We start from the raw sequence: 19,891 nt of genomic DNA on the forward strand, positions 1-19,891 counted from the left end.
GTCAGCCACGATCTTGGTGCTGAGAACTGAACCAAGGTCCTCTATAAAAGCAACACTCAGCTATCTATTCCACAGCCCTATTACAACTGCCTTTGTAATACAAAATAGTATTTCACTGTCATTGAGGTTAAATACAATAACATTAATGCCATTATTAGTAGTACCAATAGTTTATTACACACATTTACATTTACGAACAGTAAGTCTTGTCTGGCAGGAAAGACTTACAGATGATAGATTATCTCGGAGCTTGAAAGGGCTCTGAAGTTCTGTAACTACTGTAAGGTCAGAACTGTAATGTAGTCTAGTATTGTTTGTGTTCTTTGTAATTTTACAAATAAATGGTACTTTAGATTTGCAGACTAAAGTGTGGACATCTGAGTTTCTGTTTTGAAAACTTCTCCCTTGGCTGTTACTTAAGTTTGCCATTATCTGAGCATGGTTAGTTTTTATGACTTAAGTGGAGTTCATTGGAATGGTGTGAAAAATATTTGGCAGTATCTAATAGTTACTCATTGTCAGGGATAAGAGATTTTTAAAGTATTACATACTAAAATGTAGTGAGATACATGAGTGATCAATGTGGCCAACATGGCAGATTTTAGTTGAGTCATTTCTTTTTATTAGTAGTCATAGTTTTAGACTTGCATTGTTTAGATGCAACAAGGTTCCTTTTCTCTTTCTTGATAGTGAAGGCAGTTTGGATAGAAAGAGGAAATTCCTAAAGTATAGTGGCCAAAGGCCATTCTATTATATACAGTAATAAAATCGTTGAGGACTGTGTTTCCAAACTCTGTGGAATAACGTTCTTCATGCTGTTAGGGAGTAAGTATGTTTGCTGTCAGTCCCAGTAGTGGTGAAAGCAGGGAAAGGAAAGCAGATTTCAAAGGTGTGCATGGATTTGAGCTTTTAGACTCTACAGTATATCGTATGTGGAATAGAAAAATGGAAGAAATGATTTCCCCCAAATTTATTTGCCATGGGACTCTTTTATTAAACATTCTTACTAATATCTAGAAGCAAAGCTATAAGTAGCATCTTTTCTAAAATTCAGTCCAGATTGTAGACAAAGTAATGGCAGTTTGACTTTGGGTCTCACTAAAAAGGAGAGAACCTCTACTATTTGTATTTTCTTCACTTAGTTTTCTGCTTACAATTTTTAAACATTTATGACATATTCAACATTGAAGAAATTGGTTTAACATTTATTTAGCTTCTCTAGCATACTCATTTCTATGACTGAATTTTCTCTGCGACTGTACTTTCGGTTTATAAATGTTGTGATCTTTTGTTTTGGGGTTTTGTGGCAAAAGAGTGCTACTTAGAAGAAATCTAAGTCACGTTATGCAAAACCTCAACATTCTGACACATTCACAAAGGAAAATTCTGTGATAGATTATTAAAGATGATATCATTTCAGGGCTGAATTATTTTCAGGTTGTCCTATCTAGCACTGAACTTAGGAAATTTTGATAATTTCTGACAAACATTATTAAATGTATAATTTCTTATTCTTCTTGTCAGTTGAATAAGATACCGTTCAGTTGATGAAATGCCTCTCTTTCATAGCAAACCCTCAAGCAGCCTTGCTCTTCTCTACCTAATTGCTATTCAATTGTCACTAGTTGGTTTTAGACAATTGACACTTTTAAGAGGGAGTAATTTTAAAGATGCTCATAAGCATTTGAACTGTATAAATAAACTGGAATGATGGCTTCTTTATCTCATTATGCAGATTCTCAAGTGCATGCAATACAAAAAACATTTTAATGCCACATGTATTTATTGTGGTAATCATTACTCATTGTCTCCGGGCTTTCATTTTTTCTAATTTACATTATACTAGATTTTTCTCAAATGTTAAAGTGTGGTATTTTAGCTTTTTTTTTTTTTAACAGAACTCCTAAATTTCTTACTTTATGGCAATACTTAAGGTTAAATTAGTGTTATACTTTAGTTAATATGTATTAGTGCTTAAATAATTGAGAGTTATATTTTAGTTTAAATGACTTTCATAGTAGCTTCATTTTTTTAAAAAAAAGCTGCATTACTTTCATTTTAAATCAATACATTTGATTTATATTTGTTTTTAATTTTTTTCTGTTAGGTTTTATATTAACTGTATTTTTAAAATGAAGTTGACTAATCCTTTTCACCAAAGAGAATCCTCTCAATATTTTCTTCTCTTAGTGAAATGACCGTCTACACAGATGTTTGTTACATAAGCCATCCGCACTACACATGGCTCTGAAAGTTCTTTTTATCTTCTGTCTGTTGTAGTTTGTCTCTATAAAATTTCAGTATGTAATCTGGGAAGTGCTTATGCACGCCTTTAATTCCAGTACTTGGGAGGCAGAGAGGCAGGCACATTTCTTGCGTTCTAGACCAGTCTGGCCTACAAAGTCAGTTCCAGATAGCCAGTGCTACACAGAGAAAGCCTGACTCAAAAACTAAAACAGTATCAAAACAAACAAACAAACATCAGTATGTAAGTCTTCATGATTTTATTAGGATTTGCTGTTATTAATGCTGATGTGAAAGTATCAAATGATTTTTAATGTAGATGACTCAGATGTCTCAGATTTATCAGGTCTGATTAATTAACATTTAAAAGGCTTTATAAATGCTAAGAAAGTATTATAGTTACTTGAAATTAAGTAGTAACGTTATAGTTACTTGAAAGTAAGTAGTGACATTTCCATTTCTTAACATTTTGATTTGTCTGGTTGGTTTGTTTTAAAGACACCTAGTTGCTGGGCAGAAGAGGGAGCAGAAAAACGATCACATCAGCGCTCTGCATCATGGGGAAGTGCTGATCAACTGAAAGAGGTAAGTTATTTTTTTATTTCATTCTAAGGCTTGTTTAGATCTCCATGGGTTGTTGTTTTTGTTTTGTTTTGTTTTTTTAAACTATTTTCCAATAGTTGTTAGACTTCCCTTTATTGTAACCTACTTTCTCATACAGAATTGAATCTTACATTTTGTTCAAAAGTGAATTTTTCTTGCTTGTAATTTTTATATTCTCAATAAATGTCTGGGTACCCCCATCAACTGTAGCTTTTCTAGAATGAACTCTGGTCTTGTATAATGATCTTTATATCACTGTTTTTAGTTATCTTTATTTCTCCCTTAGCTTGCTTTTTTTAAAGTCACAGCAAGTAGAACCATATATAATAGCTTTATACAATGATAAGATAGTACTTTTTGTTTTCTGGTAGCTTTTTTATGATATGTAACTTATTATGACCTTTTGGGACCCAGTAGTACAGTAGAAGCCAAATCTTGTAGAAATGATCTACTCTGTGATTTATTATGAATAACATCTATATTTATACTATATTATTTTTTCCTGTTAGTTTTATCTTTATAAATCATTTTAATTCTTACCTATTTGTCCTTTCAAAGCTATAGAAACCTAAAGTTAAAATATCTGGTTCAGAGATCTCTTAGGTAAGCCCTTCTTCTGAAGATGACTATCTCATCCTTGTCACATCTTCTCAGTGGTGAGAACTCATCTTTTAAGGTCACTACTGTAGTCATGATTACTTAGCAGAGCTCACTAAGTATGTTTTTATTTCCTTTCTAGTGCTATGATAAAACACCATGACCAGAAGCAACCTAGGGAAGAAAGGGTTTATTTCAGTTTACAGGTTGTAGGTTACAGGATATAGATTCAGGAAAACCAAAGTAGGAACTAAAGCAGAGACCATGAAGAAGTGCTGCTAACAACTTTTTGTTACACATGGCTTGCCTACATACCTTTCTTATACAACCCAGGACCACCTCTCCAGGTGTGTCACTGCTCATAGTGAGTGAACCTTCCCGTATCAATCATTAAGCTAGAAAATGCCCTATAAAGTTGCCTACAGGCCAATCTGATGGAGACATCTTTCTCAGTTGAGGTTCCTCTTCCCAGGTAATTGTAGCTGTGTTAAGTTGACAAAATGCACAGTTTTTATATTTTGAACTCAGAATGAAATCACTTAGTTTTACTGCTAACTTGTATCAGTGTTGTCTGCTTGAAATTTCTGCAAGTTTGGCAGTAAGCCAGTTTTGCTGTGTTAAGCATAGACATTCTCTCAGATTTTATTTATATGTGTATGTGCCCACTTGTCTGTATGTGAACCACATGCTTCTAGTGCTAATGATGGCCAGCCAGGGCCATGATTCTCCTGGTTCTCATAGTAACTGGAGTTACTATGAATCAAACCTGGGTCTTCCACAACAGCAAGTCCTGATGACTGCTGAGCCAGCTCTTCAATCTCAGCATTTCTCTTGAATGCTTTTCCTATGCAGAGTTTCAGACCTACCAGTATTAATTTTTTATACACTTTAAGTTGTCAGGTTTCTCACATACTATGATGTCTAAACCAACTGGTCTAATAGCATGATACTGTCTATGATTTCATTTTTAGCCACTTTTTAATGTTGTGAATGTAGAAAATCTATAATTCTGGCCTATCTCTTACCCAAATACATAGTGAAAGTAGATTTCTTTATCAGGATCAGAGTAAAAAGAAGCTTGGTTTAATACATCTAGGCTGAAATAGACATCACTTGTAGAATATATATAAATAATGGAAAAGCCAAATTTGTCATTTTGTCTCAGTTCAGTATAGTTTCAGACATACTGCAAGTATCTCACATGGCTGTGGTATAAATGAATGTCTATAGTAACACATGATATTTGCTACTAAGAGGGAACACTGAAATTAGAAGAATTGATTGTTCTCCCTGTAAAACAACCATAAAGCCAAACAAAATTGTCAAAATAAATATTTCAGTGAAAATAATTGAGCAATTTTATTTATGAAGGAGATTCAAGATGCCTTTGGAAAACCCAGTTTAGATTGTAAAAGACTATAACTTAAAGGGCAGTTCTGTGTACACACACACACAAACATGCACACACGCACACACACACACACGCACAGGAGGGGGGAGAGAGAGAGAGAGAGAGAGAGAGAGAGAGAGAGACAATGAATTAATGTTTTCTTCAAAACCTTGCTTTGTCAAGGTTTTGTTGTTCTTTCAGTTTTATAGCTTATTATATCTTTGCCATTAAGGAAGTTGCTTAGTGAAGTGGTTGAGATTCTGACTGGCACATATTTGTAGTTAAACATTAATAACGGATCACTTGCACAGCATTGTGAAGTACTAAAAAGGGGTTAGAAATGGAAGGTCAAAGACAAGATTTACCATGGATTTATTAGGTTTCTCACATGGCAAAGGTACTTTATTTTTAAGTGTTTTACCACCTGAAAAATGGATATAATTTTGGGAATGTTTTTGAAAAGTTAGTCTGTGATCTTGTTACTTTTCTTTATTGTAGTAAGCCAAAGAAGAAACATTTTTAATCTTTCGGAGTACAGTTCATTGTGAGAGGGGAGTCAGGGCAGGGATGTTGGATGAGCCATAACAGAGCACTACCTCTGCTTCTTGCTTTGTCTTCTTGCTTGCTCCCTGACTCACGATAAAGTGGCTTTTTATACAACCTTAGTTCACTTGCCTAGGAATGTTGCTGCCCACAGTAGGCTGGGCCTTCCCATGTCAGTCCCATGTCAGTCCTGAGAGTTCCTCATAGCCATGGCCACAGAACAGTCTGATTTGGGTTATTCTTGAACTGAGCTTCCTTCATTCCAAGAGACTCTTCAGTTTTGCCAAGCTGGCAGTAAGATCTAATCAGCACAGCCTGCTACCTTTGTTAATACTGGATTGATAGTTATAAATACACTTCTGTGTTAAAACGTTGTTTATGAAAGTTCTCCTAAAGCAAGCTGCGTTTGCGATTTTTGTATGTGAGCTGTCTCTGTCTATCCCTGGGTCGTTTATGTAAGATTGTATTTGAACAGATAGATGAATGTATAGGAATCAGTTTGCTTTTAGCTAGACTGTAGACTGTTTCTAGGGATACGTAATATTTAAAAGCATTAAAGCTTGGTATTTTTTGCATTAAAGCTTGTTATATACTCCCTGTTTAATATCAAAAGTAATAACAGCCCAAGATTTAAAGCCAATTTCATTTTTAGAAAAATTAGATAGTCGTTTATGATTATTTATAAAAAGCAAGTGATATAATGCATCTGCTAAATGCCTTATTCTGGTTCATTTATTTTCATAAAATTTAGCTTCTTCTAACTTTTTTTAAAATTTTTTTCCCCAAAGCATTTATTTGAAATTTTATTTCTTTTTTTTTTAATATTTTTTATTTTTTATTTTCCTCATTTACATTTCCAATGCTATCTCAAAAGTCTCCCATACGCTCACCCCCACTCTCCTACCCACCCATTCCCACTTTTTGGCTCTGGCATTCCCCTTTACTTGGGCATATAAAGTTTGCAAGTCCAATGGGCCTTTCTTTCCAGTGATGGCCAACTAGGCCATCTTTTGATACATATGCAGCTAGAGTCAAGACCTCTGGGGTACTGGTTAGTTCATAATGTTGTTCCACCTATAGGGTTGCAGATCCCTTTAGCTCCTTGGGTACTTTCTCTAGCTTCTCCATTGAGGGCGCTGTGATATATCCAATAGCTGACTGTGAGCATCCACTTCTGTGTTTGCTAGGCCCCGGCATAGTCTCACAAGAGACAGCTACATCTGGGTCCTTTCAGCAAAATCTTGCTAGAGTATGAAATGGTGTCAGCGTTTGGAGGCTGATTATAGTATTGATCCTCGGATATGGCAGTCTCTAGATGGTCCATCCTTTCGTCACAGCTCCAAACATTGTCTCTGTAACTCCTTCCATGGGTGTTTTGTTCCCATTTCTAAGAAGGGGCAAAGTGTCTACACTTTGGTCTTCGTTCTTCTTGAGTTTCATGCTTTTAGCAAATTGTATCTTATATCTTGGGTATCCTAAGTTTCTAGGCTAATATCCACTTATCAGTGAGTACATATTGTGTGAGTTCCTTTGTGATTGGGTTACCTCACTCAGGAGGATGCCCTCTAGGTCCATCCATTTGCCTAGGAATTTCATAAATTCATTCTTTTTAATAGCTGAGTAGTACTCCATTGTGTAAATGTACCACATTTTCTGTATCCATTCCTCTGTTGAGGGGCATCTGGGTTCTTTCCAGCTTCTGGCTATTATAAATAGGGCTGCTATGAACATAGTGGAGCATGTGTCCTTCTTACTGGTTGGGGCATCTTCTGGATATATGCCCAGGAGAGGTATTGTGGGATCCTCCAGTAGTACTATGTCCAATTTTCTGAGGAACCGCCAGACTGATTTCCAGAGTGGTTGTACAAGCTTGCAATCCCACCAACAATGGAAGAGTTTTCCTCTTTCTCCACATCCTCGCCAGCATCTGCTGTCACCTGAATTTTTGATCTTAGTCATTCTGACTGGTGTGAGGTGGATTCTAAGGGTTGTTTTGATTTACATTTCCCTGATGATTAAGGATGTTAAACATTTTTTCAGGTGCTTCTCTGCCATTCAGTATTCCTCAGGTGAGAATTCTTTGTTCGGCTTTGAACCCCATTTTTTAATGGGGTTATTTGATTTTCTGGAGTCCACCTTCTTGAGTTCTTTATATGTATTGGATATTATCCCCTATATAATTTAGGATAGGTAAAGATCCTTTCACAATCTATTGGTGGTCTTTTTGTCTTATTGATGGTGTCTTTTGCCTTGCAAAAGCTTTGCAATTTTATGAGGTCCCATTTGTCGATTCTTGATCTTACAGCACAAGCCATTGTTGTTTTATTCAGGAATTTTTCCCCTGTACCCATATCTTCGAGCTTTTCCCTACTTTCTCCTCTATAAGTTTCAGCCGAATCCAAGAACACATCAAAACAATCATCCATCCTGACCAAGTAGGTTTCATCCCAGGGATGCAGGGATGGTTCAATATACGGAAATCCATCAACTTAACCCAGTATATAAACAAACTCAAAGACAAAAACCACATAACCATCTCCTTAGACTCTGCAAGGTACTGGTATAGTGACAGACAAGTAGATCAATGGAATAGAATTGAAGACTGAGAAATGAACCCACACACCTATGGTCACCTGATTTTTGACAAGGGAGCTAAAACCATCCAGTGGAAAAAAGGCAGCATTTTCAACAAATGGTGCTGGCACAACTGGTGGTAATCATGTAGAAGAATGCGAATTGATCCATTCCTATCTCCTTGTACTAAGGTCAAATCTAAGTGGATCAAGGAACTCCACATAAAACCAGAGACACTGAAACTTATAGAGGAGAAAGTGGGGAAAAACTTCTTTTAACTTTTTATCTTGTTTCTTCAGACAATATAGTTTGGTGGTTGACTTTGCTTTCTAATACTATACCAAAATATGTAAGATAAGCAGTTGAAAAGGAACAAAGGGTTATTTTGGCTCATGGTCTCAGACGTTTCAGTCCGTAGTCCCCGGGTTCTGTTTCTTTGGCCTGTGGTGATGCAGCTCATCATACTGAAGTGTATGATAGAGGAGGCCCTGTTAATTCATGGTGTCTGGGAAGTCAAGAAAGACAGGAAGGATGTGGGTACCTGCATAATCCCAGCGCACACCCAGTGACCTGACCTTTCCATGAGACTTACGTCTTAACGTTTGTTTCCACAACCTTCAAGTAGCACCACAGGCTGAGAACCAGCCCTAGTAACACATAGGCCCTTGGGAGGACATTCTAGAATGTAACTATAGTATATGAAGAGAGCAGACTCCAGAATTCCATTTAATTCACATTTGACTTTGAACATTTAATGCAAATGTATTAATCTTTAAAAATCTTTCTATTCTAGTTGGGTGTGGTGGTGCACGCCTTTAATCCCAGCACTTGGGAGGCAGAGGCAGGTGGATTTCTGAGTTCGAGGCCAGCCTGGTCTACAAAGTGAGTTCCAGGACAGCTAGGGCTATACAGAGAAACACTGTCTCAAAAAAAACCAAAAATCAAAAAAAAAAAAAATCTTTCTATTCTATGTTCATTCCTCTTAATTGGGGGTGGTAATAATAGTACTTAGCTCATATTCTTTTGTTGGAAACCAAACACAACAGTTAATGACTTAAGTGGTACAATAACTTCTATGGTGCTTTACTACTCAATAAACAGTTATTTATTAAACTTAAATCATATTTTTTTATTAGTGATTGACATAGTCATAAACAAACTAGCCTTCAAGTCACTCTGAACAGTGGTTAGAACGCATATGCTACCAGTCAGAGTATGCATCGTTAGAACATCTTAGCGTAGCAAATTATAATATGTTTAAAATTTTGTCACCTGCATTTGACAAGTGATAAATTCACAATACAAGGATGTCAATTTGTACAAAGAAAGTTCTAGTGCACCACTTGTAAAAAATATCAACCGAAATAGGAGATTGTAGTTACATACTTCTGAGGTCTTTTTTCTGCTAGCTCATTTCCGGAAATTATAGCTCCCAACACTCCTAATGCAGTATCAAGATTGCTCTTCATCAGCTTTTCGTTTAGGTTTGTTAGAACATAACTTTAACTTAAACTGCCACTTTCCCTTCTAAAAACAGTACTAACACTGCTTACTAGATTGGACATTGCTTCCTACTATTGAGCTTTCCCCTTAGGTTAAAGATGTAAGTAGTTCTTGCAGAAGAAAATTTACAATGAAGTCTATCATATTAAAATAAAAGATACTCCCACCTCCAATCTCAGTACATGGAGAGTTACAGTTGTTTTATAACTTTGCCAGAATTTGGTGCTTACTGTCTGTCTGTTACATTTTTCTGATAAGGATAATGTTGAACATCTTTTCTTTGTACATTGGCCATTTAGATATTGTCTTTACCCATGTATGTCATTGAATCTTTGACTGATTGTTTTCAGTTTCTTTATACTTGCTGAATATCTTATATGCCTTCCTAGGGTAGTATTCCTGCCTTTACATTTTAATATATTATTCATTTAATTTGTGTTTGTATGGATGCATATCTGCACATATATATGTGCATATCTCCACAGGCTAGTGAAGGTCAGAGTACAACTTGCAAGAATTAGATTTTTTCCTTCACTTTGTAGGTCCCATGGGTAGAATTCAAGTCATCAGGCTTTGTGCCATTTTGTTCAAATCCCAGTTTTACTATGGAGTGTCAACTTTGAACCATGCTAAAAGGATGGATTAGACTCTAGCCACTGTGGGCAATAGTCATTTGTCGCAAATACTATTGAGAACTTTTAGAATAGCAGTGACAAACGTGCTTACCAAGTTGTTTTAACTTCAGAACTAAGAACCCTGAAGTTCTCAGAACCTTTAGTGTTGTAGTGCTTTCATCTTGGTGCAGTGATAACTGTGGGCAAGGACTCACTAGCAACAATAATTTTTTGCTGATGACATTTTGCTATGATTTTCCTGGTTTGGATTAGCTTTCTTTTTGATGCCTTCTCTTACAAAAGTCCCAAGACTGAACCCTATCGCACTGCTACCACTTAATCGGTTTTGAATTATGACTTTTTTCGTTTCCCAGAGCTCCTATGGATTCGAATTAATTCTGAGAACTGAGACCATTCCTAGTCCCTGATACAAATGTGCTCAACTAGTCTTTTGAGAATGATTTAGTTCTTTCTCCCACTATCTAATTAGTGACCCAAGAGTACTTATCCCTAGTGTTTCTGAACACTGGCACTGGTATACATAGGAATCCTTTAAGATTGGAAAGAAAGATTAAAATCTTAAAGAACCCAAAATGTATCTATGGTTTTCTTAAGCCAACAAAGTAGAAAATAAACTTTTAGACAAAAAAAAATAACCATCTATAGTTCTTTTAAAACAAACAAACCATACCTTATGTAACTACATGTTCTGTTTTGAATGGAAGGTTGTGTTGGGCATTTCATCACGGAACCCGCAGTAGATGACTTACTGAAGAGAAGACTGTTACTTTGATATAATGCAGTGGGATATAGGGTTACAAAGGTTATTTTAGGCAGAATTTGGCACTAAGAATAAGCAGAAATATAACTTCCTTTGCCTTTCCTCCAGGGGACACTTTTGTGTGCTCTCCATGGGTAGTGTGGTTGGTGAGAAGAGATGGCTTCATATACCAGGGAGGCTCTTTTCCCATCAAATGGGAAAGAAAGGACTTTTAAATAAAAGACTGTACAAAGCTATAGTGTTTTCAGTTGCCATGTTGTGTAAGTATGCCCCTCTTGTCTTAGTGGGCTTAATAAATGCAAGAGCCTCCTGCATTTTGAAGCAAAGAGGACTTTATGGAATGGCAGTCTCACTTATCATTTTATCTATGTCTAAAATGGAATTTGCAGTGATATATATATATATATATATATATATATATATATATATATATGAATGAATGAAGATAGGCTTTTTATTTTGATGCCTGCTGATTGTAAACAAGAGCATAACTATTATAATATAATAGATAACAGTTTTAGAAACTACAGGTCTATACTGTTGATTTGGCATTCCAATAACTATGGGATAGGAAATTTTTTTAAGCTTTTCTTTCTATGGTTTTTAAAATCCACATAGAAGAAAAGGTTTCTGGTTCATTTTAATGTGTAAGAGGCCATAAGAGATTAATTAAGATTAATCAATTTTAAAGATTTACCTTTAAAATGAGTAATTAAAAATTGCTTTAATTTGTAGGCATGCCAAACTGTTTTATATAAGCACTTCCAGTTTTCAGATGCCACTGAAACATCATAATATTCAAAAAACACCTAATTTTATACTTACATCCTAATAAAATAACTTGTACAATTTGAGATCCTATTTACCTTCTGTCATAGAGAATAATTTGTCATGATTTAATAGTGATTACCTACTAATTTTAATTTCTTTTCACATGAAAACTAATGCTCTCCAAAAGAAAATCAAGTCATTAAAAACTAGAGCAAGGAAAAGAATATTATCGTAATCTTACTTGTTTATATCTTTTGCAAAGATACTGTATGAGAGATCCATAAGTCACAAATGTAAAAAAAAGTGTAATATCTTGATAATAAAGACTAGTTATCCCCATTGATAATAAAGACTAGTTTTGGGTGGTTGTACTATTTCCCCATTATTTACCACCAGTAAAAATTAATTTCCTCATGGGAAAAAAAAAAGCATCTCCAGACTGAGAAAAAAAATTAATTTCCTCAACATGTCGTGTCTTTTTACATTGAGCATTCATAGGTTTTAATATTAATTGCCTTATTGTGTTTTCTGATGTCTCAGTTACCTATGTAACATATTTATGTAGTTTCATAGTACATTGTGTTTGAGAAAATTCATATATTTTTAATACTTTGTGCTTATATTTTATCTGATAGACAACATAAGACAGCTTATTCTAGATGTTCAAAGAATAATTACTGATTAATTAATGCTACCATCTTCTTTATGACAAAAGTAATATGATTAAAGCCTTCCCCTAAATTGTTAACACTTCTTTTGTTAATCTAGTCTTCATTAGAGACTAAATAATGTATAAAATAAAAAAGGATTCCTTCTGAAAGTGAGGAGGTTAAGAGCCTTAAGAGTAGACAGCCCTGTCCTGTTTTGCCTTTGGCGAGTCATATGATGAAAGATCGAACAACAGGTGGGAGGTGTGGAGGAATGAGAAATCACATACAGAAACAGGAGTCTTCATGAGAATTAGGGTCCCATAAGAAGCACATTAGTTTCTTTTTTCTTTTTTTAAAAACTTATTTATTTATTTTATTAGATATTTTCTTTATATACATATCAAATGCTATCCCGAAAGTTCCCTATACCCTCCCTCTGCCATGCTCCCCTACCCACCCACTCCCGCTTCTTGGCCCTGGCATTTCCCTGTACTGGGGCATATAAAGTTTGCAATACCAAGAGGCCTCTCTTCCCTGTGATGTACGACTAGGCCATCTTCTGCTACATATGCAGCTAGAGACACGAACTCTGGGGGGAACTGGTTAGTTCATATTGTTGTACCACCTATAGGATTGCAGACCCCTTCAGCTGCTTGGGTGCTTTCTCTAGCTTCTCCATAGGGGGTCCTGTGTTCCATCCAATAGCTGACTGTGAGCATCCACTTCTGTATTTGCCAGGCACTGGCATAGCCTCATATGAGACAGCTATACCAGGGTCCCTTCATCAAAAACTTGCTGGCATATGCAATAGTGTCTGGATTTGGTGGCAGATTATGGGATGGATCCCCGGGTGGGATAATCTCTGGATAGTCATCCTTTCATCTTAGCTCCAAACTTTGTCTCTATAACTCCTTTCTTGGGTACTTTGTTCCCTATTCTAAGGAGGAATGAAGTATCCACCTATTGGTCTTCCCTCTTCTTGATTTTCTTGTGTTTTGCAAATTGTATCTGGATGTTCTATGTTTCTGGGCTAATATCCACTTATCAGTGAGTGCATATCTAATGACTTCTTTTGTGATTGGGTTACCTCACTAAGGATGATATCCTCCACATACATCCATTTGTCCAAGAATTTCATAAATCCATTGTTTTTAATAGCTGAGTAGTACTCCATTGTGTAAATGTACCACATTTTCTGTATCTATTCTTCTGTTGAGAGACATCTGGGTTCTTTCCAGCTTCTGGCTATTATAAATAGGGCTGCTATAAACATAGTGGTGAATGTGTTCTTATTACCAGTTGGAACTTCTTCTGGGTATATGTCCAGGAGAGGTATTGCTGGATCTTCCAGTAGTATTATGTCCAATTTTCAGAGGAACCTCCAGACTGATTTCCAGAGTAACCGGTTGTACAAGCTTGCAATCCCACCAACAATGGAGGAGTGTTCCTTTTTCTCCACATCCTCGCCAGCATCTGCTGTCACCTGAATTTTTGATCTTAGCCATTCTGACTGGTGTGAGATGGAATCTCAAGGTTGTTTTGATTTGCATTTCCCTGATGATTAAGGATGTTGAACATTTTTTCAGGTGCTTCTCAGCCATTCAGTATTCCTCAGTTGAGAATTCTTTGTTTAGCTCTCAACCCCATTTTTTAATGGCGTTATTTGAATTTCTGGAGTCCAGCTTCTTGAGCTCTTTGTATATATTGGAAATTAGTCCCCTATCAGATTTAGGATTGGTAAAAATCCTTTCCCATTCTGTTGGTGGCCTTTTTGTCTTATTGACAGTGTCTTTTGCCTTACAGAAGCTTTGCAATTTTATGAGGTCCCTTTTGTCAATTCTTGATCTTACAGCACAAGCCATTGCTGTTCTGTTTAGGAATTTTTCCCCTGTGCCCATATCTTTGAGGTTTTTCCCTACTTTCTCCTCTACTAATTTCAGTGTCTCTGGTCTTATGTGGAGGTCTTTGATCCACTTAGACTTCAGCTTTGTACAAGGAGATAAGAATGGATCAACTCGAATTCTTCTACATGATAACTGCCAGTTGTGACAGCAACATTTGTTGAAAAACCTGTCTTTTATCCACTGGATGGTTTTAGCTCCCTTGTCAAAGATCAAGTGACCATAGGTGTATGAATTCATTTCTGTGTCTTCAATTCTATTCCATTGATCTACCTGCCTGTCATTGTACCAGTACCATGCAGTTTTTATCACAATTGCCCTGTAGTCCAGCTTAATGTCAGGCATGGTGATTCTACCAGAGGTTCTTTTATCATTGAGAATAGTTTTTGCTATCCTAGGTTTTTTGTTATTCAAGATGAATTTGCAAATTGCCCTTTCTAATTCGTTGAAGAATTAAGTTGGAATTTTGATGGGGATTGCATTGAATCTGTCGATTGCTTTTGGCATGATAGCCATTTTTACTGTATTAATCCTGCCAATCCATGAGCATGGGAGATCTTTCCATCTTCTGCATGAGCAATTATATGGTCAGTTTTGGAGGTGGTACCATGTGGCACTGAGAAGAAGGTTTTGTTTTAGGATAAAATGTTCTGTAGATATCAATTAAATCCATTTGTTTTATAACTTCTGTTAGTGTCCATGTGTCTCTTTTTAGTTTCTGTTTCCAGGATCTGTCCATTGGTGAGAGTGGGTTGTTGAAGTCTCCCACTATTATTGAGTGAGGTGCAATGTGTGCTTTGAGGTTTACCCTAGTTTCTTTAATGAATGTGGCTGCCCTTGCATTTGGAGCATAGATATTCAGAATTGAGAGTTCATCTTAGAAGATTTTACATTTGAGTATGAAATGCCCCTTCATGTTTTTTTTTTTGATAACTTTGGGTTGGAAGCCAATATTATTCTATGTTAAAATGGCTACTCCAGCTTGTTTCTTTGGACCATTTGCTTGGAAAATTGTTTTCTAGCCTTTCACTCTGAGGTAGTGTCTGTCCTTTTCTCTGACGTGGGTTTCCTGTAAGCAACAAAATGTTGGGTCCTATTTGTGTAGCCAGTCTATTAGTCTATGTCTTTTTATTGGGGAATTGAGTCCATTGATGTTAAGAGAAATTAAACAAAAGCAATTGTTGCTTTCTGGTATTTTTTGTTGTTAAAGTTGGGGTTCTGTTCTTGTGTCTGTCTTTTTTTAGTTTTGTTGAAGGATTACTTTCTTGCTTTTTCTAGGGTGTAGTTTCCATCTTTGTGTTGTTTTCTCTTTATTATCCTTTGAAGGGCTGGATTCGTGGAGAGATAATGTGTGAATTTGGTTTTGTCGTGGAATACTTTGGTTTCTCCATCTATGGTAATTGAGGGTTTTGCTGGGTATAATAGCCTGGGCTGGCATTTGTGTTCTCTTAGGGTCTGCATAACATTTGTCCAGGATCTTCTGGCTTTCATAGTCTCTGGTAAGTCTGGTGTAATTCTAATAGGCCTGACTTTATATGTTACTTGACCTTTTTTCCTTACTTCTTTTAATATTCCATCTTTATTTAGTGCATTTGTTGTTCTGATCATTATGTGTCGGGAGGAATTTCTTTTCTGGTCCAGTCTATTTGGAGTTCTGTAGGCTTCTTGTATGTTCATGCCATCTCTTTCTTTAGGTTTGAAAAGTTTTCTTCTATAATTTTGTTGAAGATATTTGCTGACCCTTTAAGTTGAAGATCTTCATTCTCATCTACTCCTATTTTCTGTAGGTTTGGTCTTCTCGTGTCCTGGATTTCCTGGATGTTTTGAGTTAGGATATTTTTGCATTTTGCATTTTCTTTGATTGTTGTGCGCATGTTCTCTATGGAATCTTCTGCACCTGAGATTCTCTCTTCCATCTCTTGTATTTTGTTGCTGATACTTGCTTCTATGGTTCCAGATTTCTTTCCTAGGGTTTCTATCTCCAGAGGTACATTATTTTCTAAGGGAGGGCTAGCACCCCTAATGACGCAGTCGTATTCCAAGCCCCCACCTTTTAAAAAATGTTTCGTATCAACTTCTCCTAAGCTCTGCTTCATGGAGGCTTTCTACTATTACTTAAAAAAAAAAAAGACATTTAAATTTTATGTGCACACATATTTTGTGTGCATGCTATGAATGTGTACCATGTGTGTGCCCATTGCTCATGGAGCCAGAATACGCTGTCAGATTTCCTGAGACTAATACTACAGATTGTTTTAAGCCACTATTTGGTAGTGGGAACAGAACTCTGGTACCCTGCAAGAACAGCAAATGTTTTAACTGCTGAGCAATCTCTCCAGCCCCTATATCTACAGATATTTAGCAGTTCCATGCTAGGACCAAATTTACAGCACATCAGTTATTTAGGGATACATGTGACTAGTATTTTTGCCCATACTTTGAACAATAGTCATATCTTTTTCAGAAGCTTGGCATTGTATATCATATAAAGTACGTAAGCAGTTAAGTAAGTTCTAGATGATAATATAGTAAAGACTTTGCAGTTAAGTCTGGAATGTGATCTCCTGAGGAGAGTATATGCAATTGTACATTTATGTTTAAATGAGTAAAAGATAATACATTAAAAATTTAATATATAAAAATGTCCTCATGAAACACAATATTATGCCAGTGACTAATAAGGTAGTAAATATTTGATTGCCTTTGCTACCATTGCATTGTATAGTTTAGAACGTTTTGCTAATAGATAAGCTAGATCTCTTGTTTATGAAAGTGAAATACATGAAAATTAATGCAGCCTTTATTTAAGATCTAGTGATGTGGGTCTTTAATTTTAGTACTTGGAAGAAAGAGACAGGCAGATCTCTGTGAGTTTGAGACCATGTGTAGTAAGATTCTGTCTAAAAGGAAAACCAGGGGGAAAAGATATCAGTTTTGACAAATTAATCAGTATCTGAAATATTTCATACATAAAACACAGTTTCTCTTTAAAGGAAGAGACTTGTAGCATTATAAAGATAAAATCTGAAACAGTCTAAGAAAATGTGCTACCACACCATATAAAGTTGCAGAAATGAAGCATTTGTTCCATTTTTTTATCATTATTTTCAGTTGTCTCAGTCATAACTTGAAGAATAAATCATTGTGGTAAAACATTATATTTTATTAAAATTTTTGAGAAAAAAACAACTGAAAAAAAAATAAAGCACTGGTATTCACCTTTGTTTTCCTTTTCTTTATTCTCTCCCCAAAGCAGATTGCCAAACTTAGGCAACAGCTACAACGCAGCAAGCAAAGTAGTCGGCATAGTAAAGAGAAGGACAGACAGTCACCTCTCCATGGCAACCACATAACAATCAGTCATACTCAGGTAAGCCTAAAGTCCTCAAGTAATTATTCAGGTACTTACTAAATTCTTTCAGATTTTAGTAATTCCTCTTAATGTATTACTAAGGGGAAAGCTTTACCTTCACAAATCACTTAATTTGGATAAATTCTTTCATTCATTCATATATATGTATATATATATATTCATTCATTCATTCATTTACTTTAAAACCCAGTATCAGCCCTCCTCTCCTCCTAATAACCCCTGCAAGCCTCCCATTCTCCCTTTCCCTTCTCATTTGAAAAGGGGGAGCCTCCCTCTGAGTGTCACCCTCCAACCCTAATAAATTCTTGTGAAATGCTTTAAAATTGTATTTTTAACAATGTTTTAGTAATAGACAAAACATAGTAATAGTGACCTACGAATGATTTTCACCTGTGCTGAATTCACAGGTAATGTGCTTGCTAAACAGCTGAGGAGTGTCTTATTTAATTGTTCTATGAGTAGAAGGTACCTTAAAATATCTGCTTTGTGCTTTGGGTATTTTGGGTCTTTTTCCGCATGAAGAAATTTTAAAATGGGCTTTTTATTTTCCCCCAAGAAATTTGTACTAACACATCTTATGGAACAGATCTGAAAATTGCTGCACTAGAGTGATGAATCTTAGAGTTAGATCTGATACCATGACCTAATAGCATATTGCTAGTTCATAGAGATAAAGATAATTCAACACTAGGAAATATTAATATAACTCACTATATCCGAAAGTCAAAGGCAAGAAAAAAACAAATTGTATTTTCTTGAGGTTTAATAACATTTGATAAAACATAGTATCGATTTGTGGTTATAAAAGTTCTTAATTAAATAGAAAACAGCAAAATTTTCTATTGTAACTGTGGGTGTACTAAGTTCTCATCTTTACAGTACTGGCTGCATTAATGTCAAGATAGAAATCACCACCGAGGTCAACATTTATTGTCATGTTACATTAGGCAATAAGAAAAACATCACTATTGTATATAGGAAATCAAAATGAATAGCTAAACTATGAAAACTAATTATGAGATCATTAATATAGGTAATACTAACAAGTGACATAGAACATGTAAAACAAAAGAGTGTGTTGCTATTAGAACACAATAATATAACTACTTTGTCAAGCATATACTGATTATTCTCCCCAGTATTGTTCTCTTTCAAGTAGCCACTACAAATCAAGCCATATCTCATAAACAAAGTGAAAACAAATATTCGTTGGCTAGTGATTAGACAGATATTTTATGTAACTATATAGTGTAGTACTATTCCACAGTACAGAGTATGTGACCTGATAGATTTGAAAGAACTGAATTTCAAAACCCTTTTGCTAAGTGAAGGACGTTATGAGGAAAAAAACTGAATAACATATGATTTGTTACTTTAGATTCTCAAGAAGGTATAATTATATAAACTAAGTGTCAGGAGTAGGAACTGATGCAGAGAGGCCCCAAATAATATTTTCTGAGTAATGAGGGCTCTAAATGTGACTATACGATAACATGATGACACTTTGTTAGCAAAGCTCAACTAACATCATATTTAAAATGGGGTGATTTGTTGTATCTTACTGATCATATCTGGTCATATCTGATAAGTGAGATACAATAGACTGGTGTCCCTAGACAATCAAAGTGGGAGTTATGTTTGCTTTTCTTTTTCTTATTAATCTGGTAAAATTAATATTTGCAAGTTTGTTGCAAGCACCAACTATAACATTATCCCATTACCTCACTAACTACTTAAATAAAAGACTAAGATGATTAAACATGCATTTAACTCTTTGGTATCTGGTTGTTCATAGAAACTATTTATGTTTGCTATAGAAATATTTGTCATGGAATATGGGATCCTTTAAAGAACAAAAACAGCTATTTAAAGAAGTTATAAAGTAGGAATTTTTCTTTATTTTTAAACTTGCTTATGTACATATATACTCAAAAACATTGTTGATATTCTAATTATGCTTACCAGAATTTTATATGATAAAAAGGAAAACTGAAATTTAATGAAATGATTAAAAGTATAGCCATAAAAAATTTGACAGTATTATTTCGGGTTACTTTAAAAAATACACAATCCCACCAATTCACATGAAAAGAAATGTGCAAGTTATACATGTTTATTGCGGTTATAAAATGAAAAACAGAAAATCATAGGCCAAAGAGCCTCTCCTCCCATTGATGACTGACAAAGCCATCCTCTGCTACATATGCAGCTGGAGCCATGAGTCCCTCCATGTGTGCTCTTTGGTTGTTGGTGTAGTCCCTGGGAGCTACTGGCTAGTTCATATTGTTGTTACTCCTATGGGACTACAAACCCCTTCAGCTCCTTGGGTACTTTCTCTAGCTCCTTC

The 19,891-nt window shown here is 35.5% G+C and overlaps 1 protein-coding gene across 3 annotated transcripts in view; it reads left to right on the forward strand.

Annotated features, from left to right (window-relative positions):
- The window catches only part of Glcci1 (glucocorticoid induced transcript 1), an 87,950-nt gene that overhangs the window by 46,158 nt on the left and 21,901 nt on the right, over positions 1-19,891 (forward strand). For 2 of the 3 annotated variants that reach the window (NM_133236.3, NM_001286729.1), the window contains exons 3-4: positions 2,743-2,829; positions 17,428-17,541. In NM_133236.3, coding sequence (NP_573499.2) covers positions 2,743-2,829; positions 17,428-17,541 — 201 coding nt within the window. Of the gene's footprint in view, positions 1-2,742; positions 2,830-17,424; positions 17,542-19,891 lie in introns of all 3 variants that reach the window. The other variant, NM_001286728.1, reaches the window with a different exon arrangement.

Source organism: Mus musculus, chromosome 6 (assembly GCF_000001635.26).
Source record: "Mus musculus strain C57BL/6J chromosome 6, GRCm38.p6 C57BL/6J".
In the NCBI taxonomy this organism is placed as follows: Eukaryota; Metazoa; Chordata; class Mammalia; order Rodentia; family Muridae; genus Mus; species Mus musculus.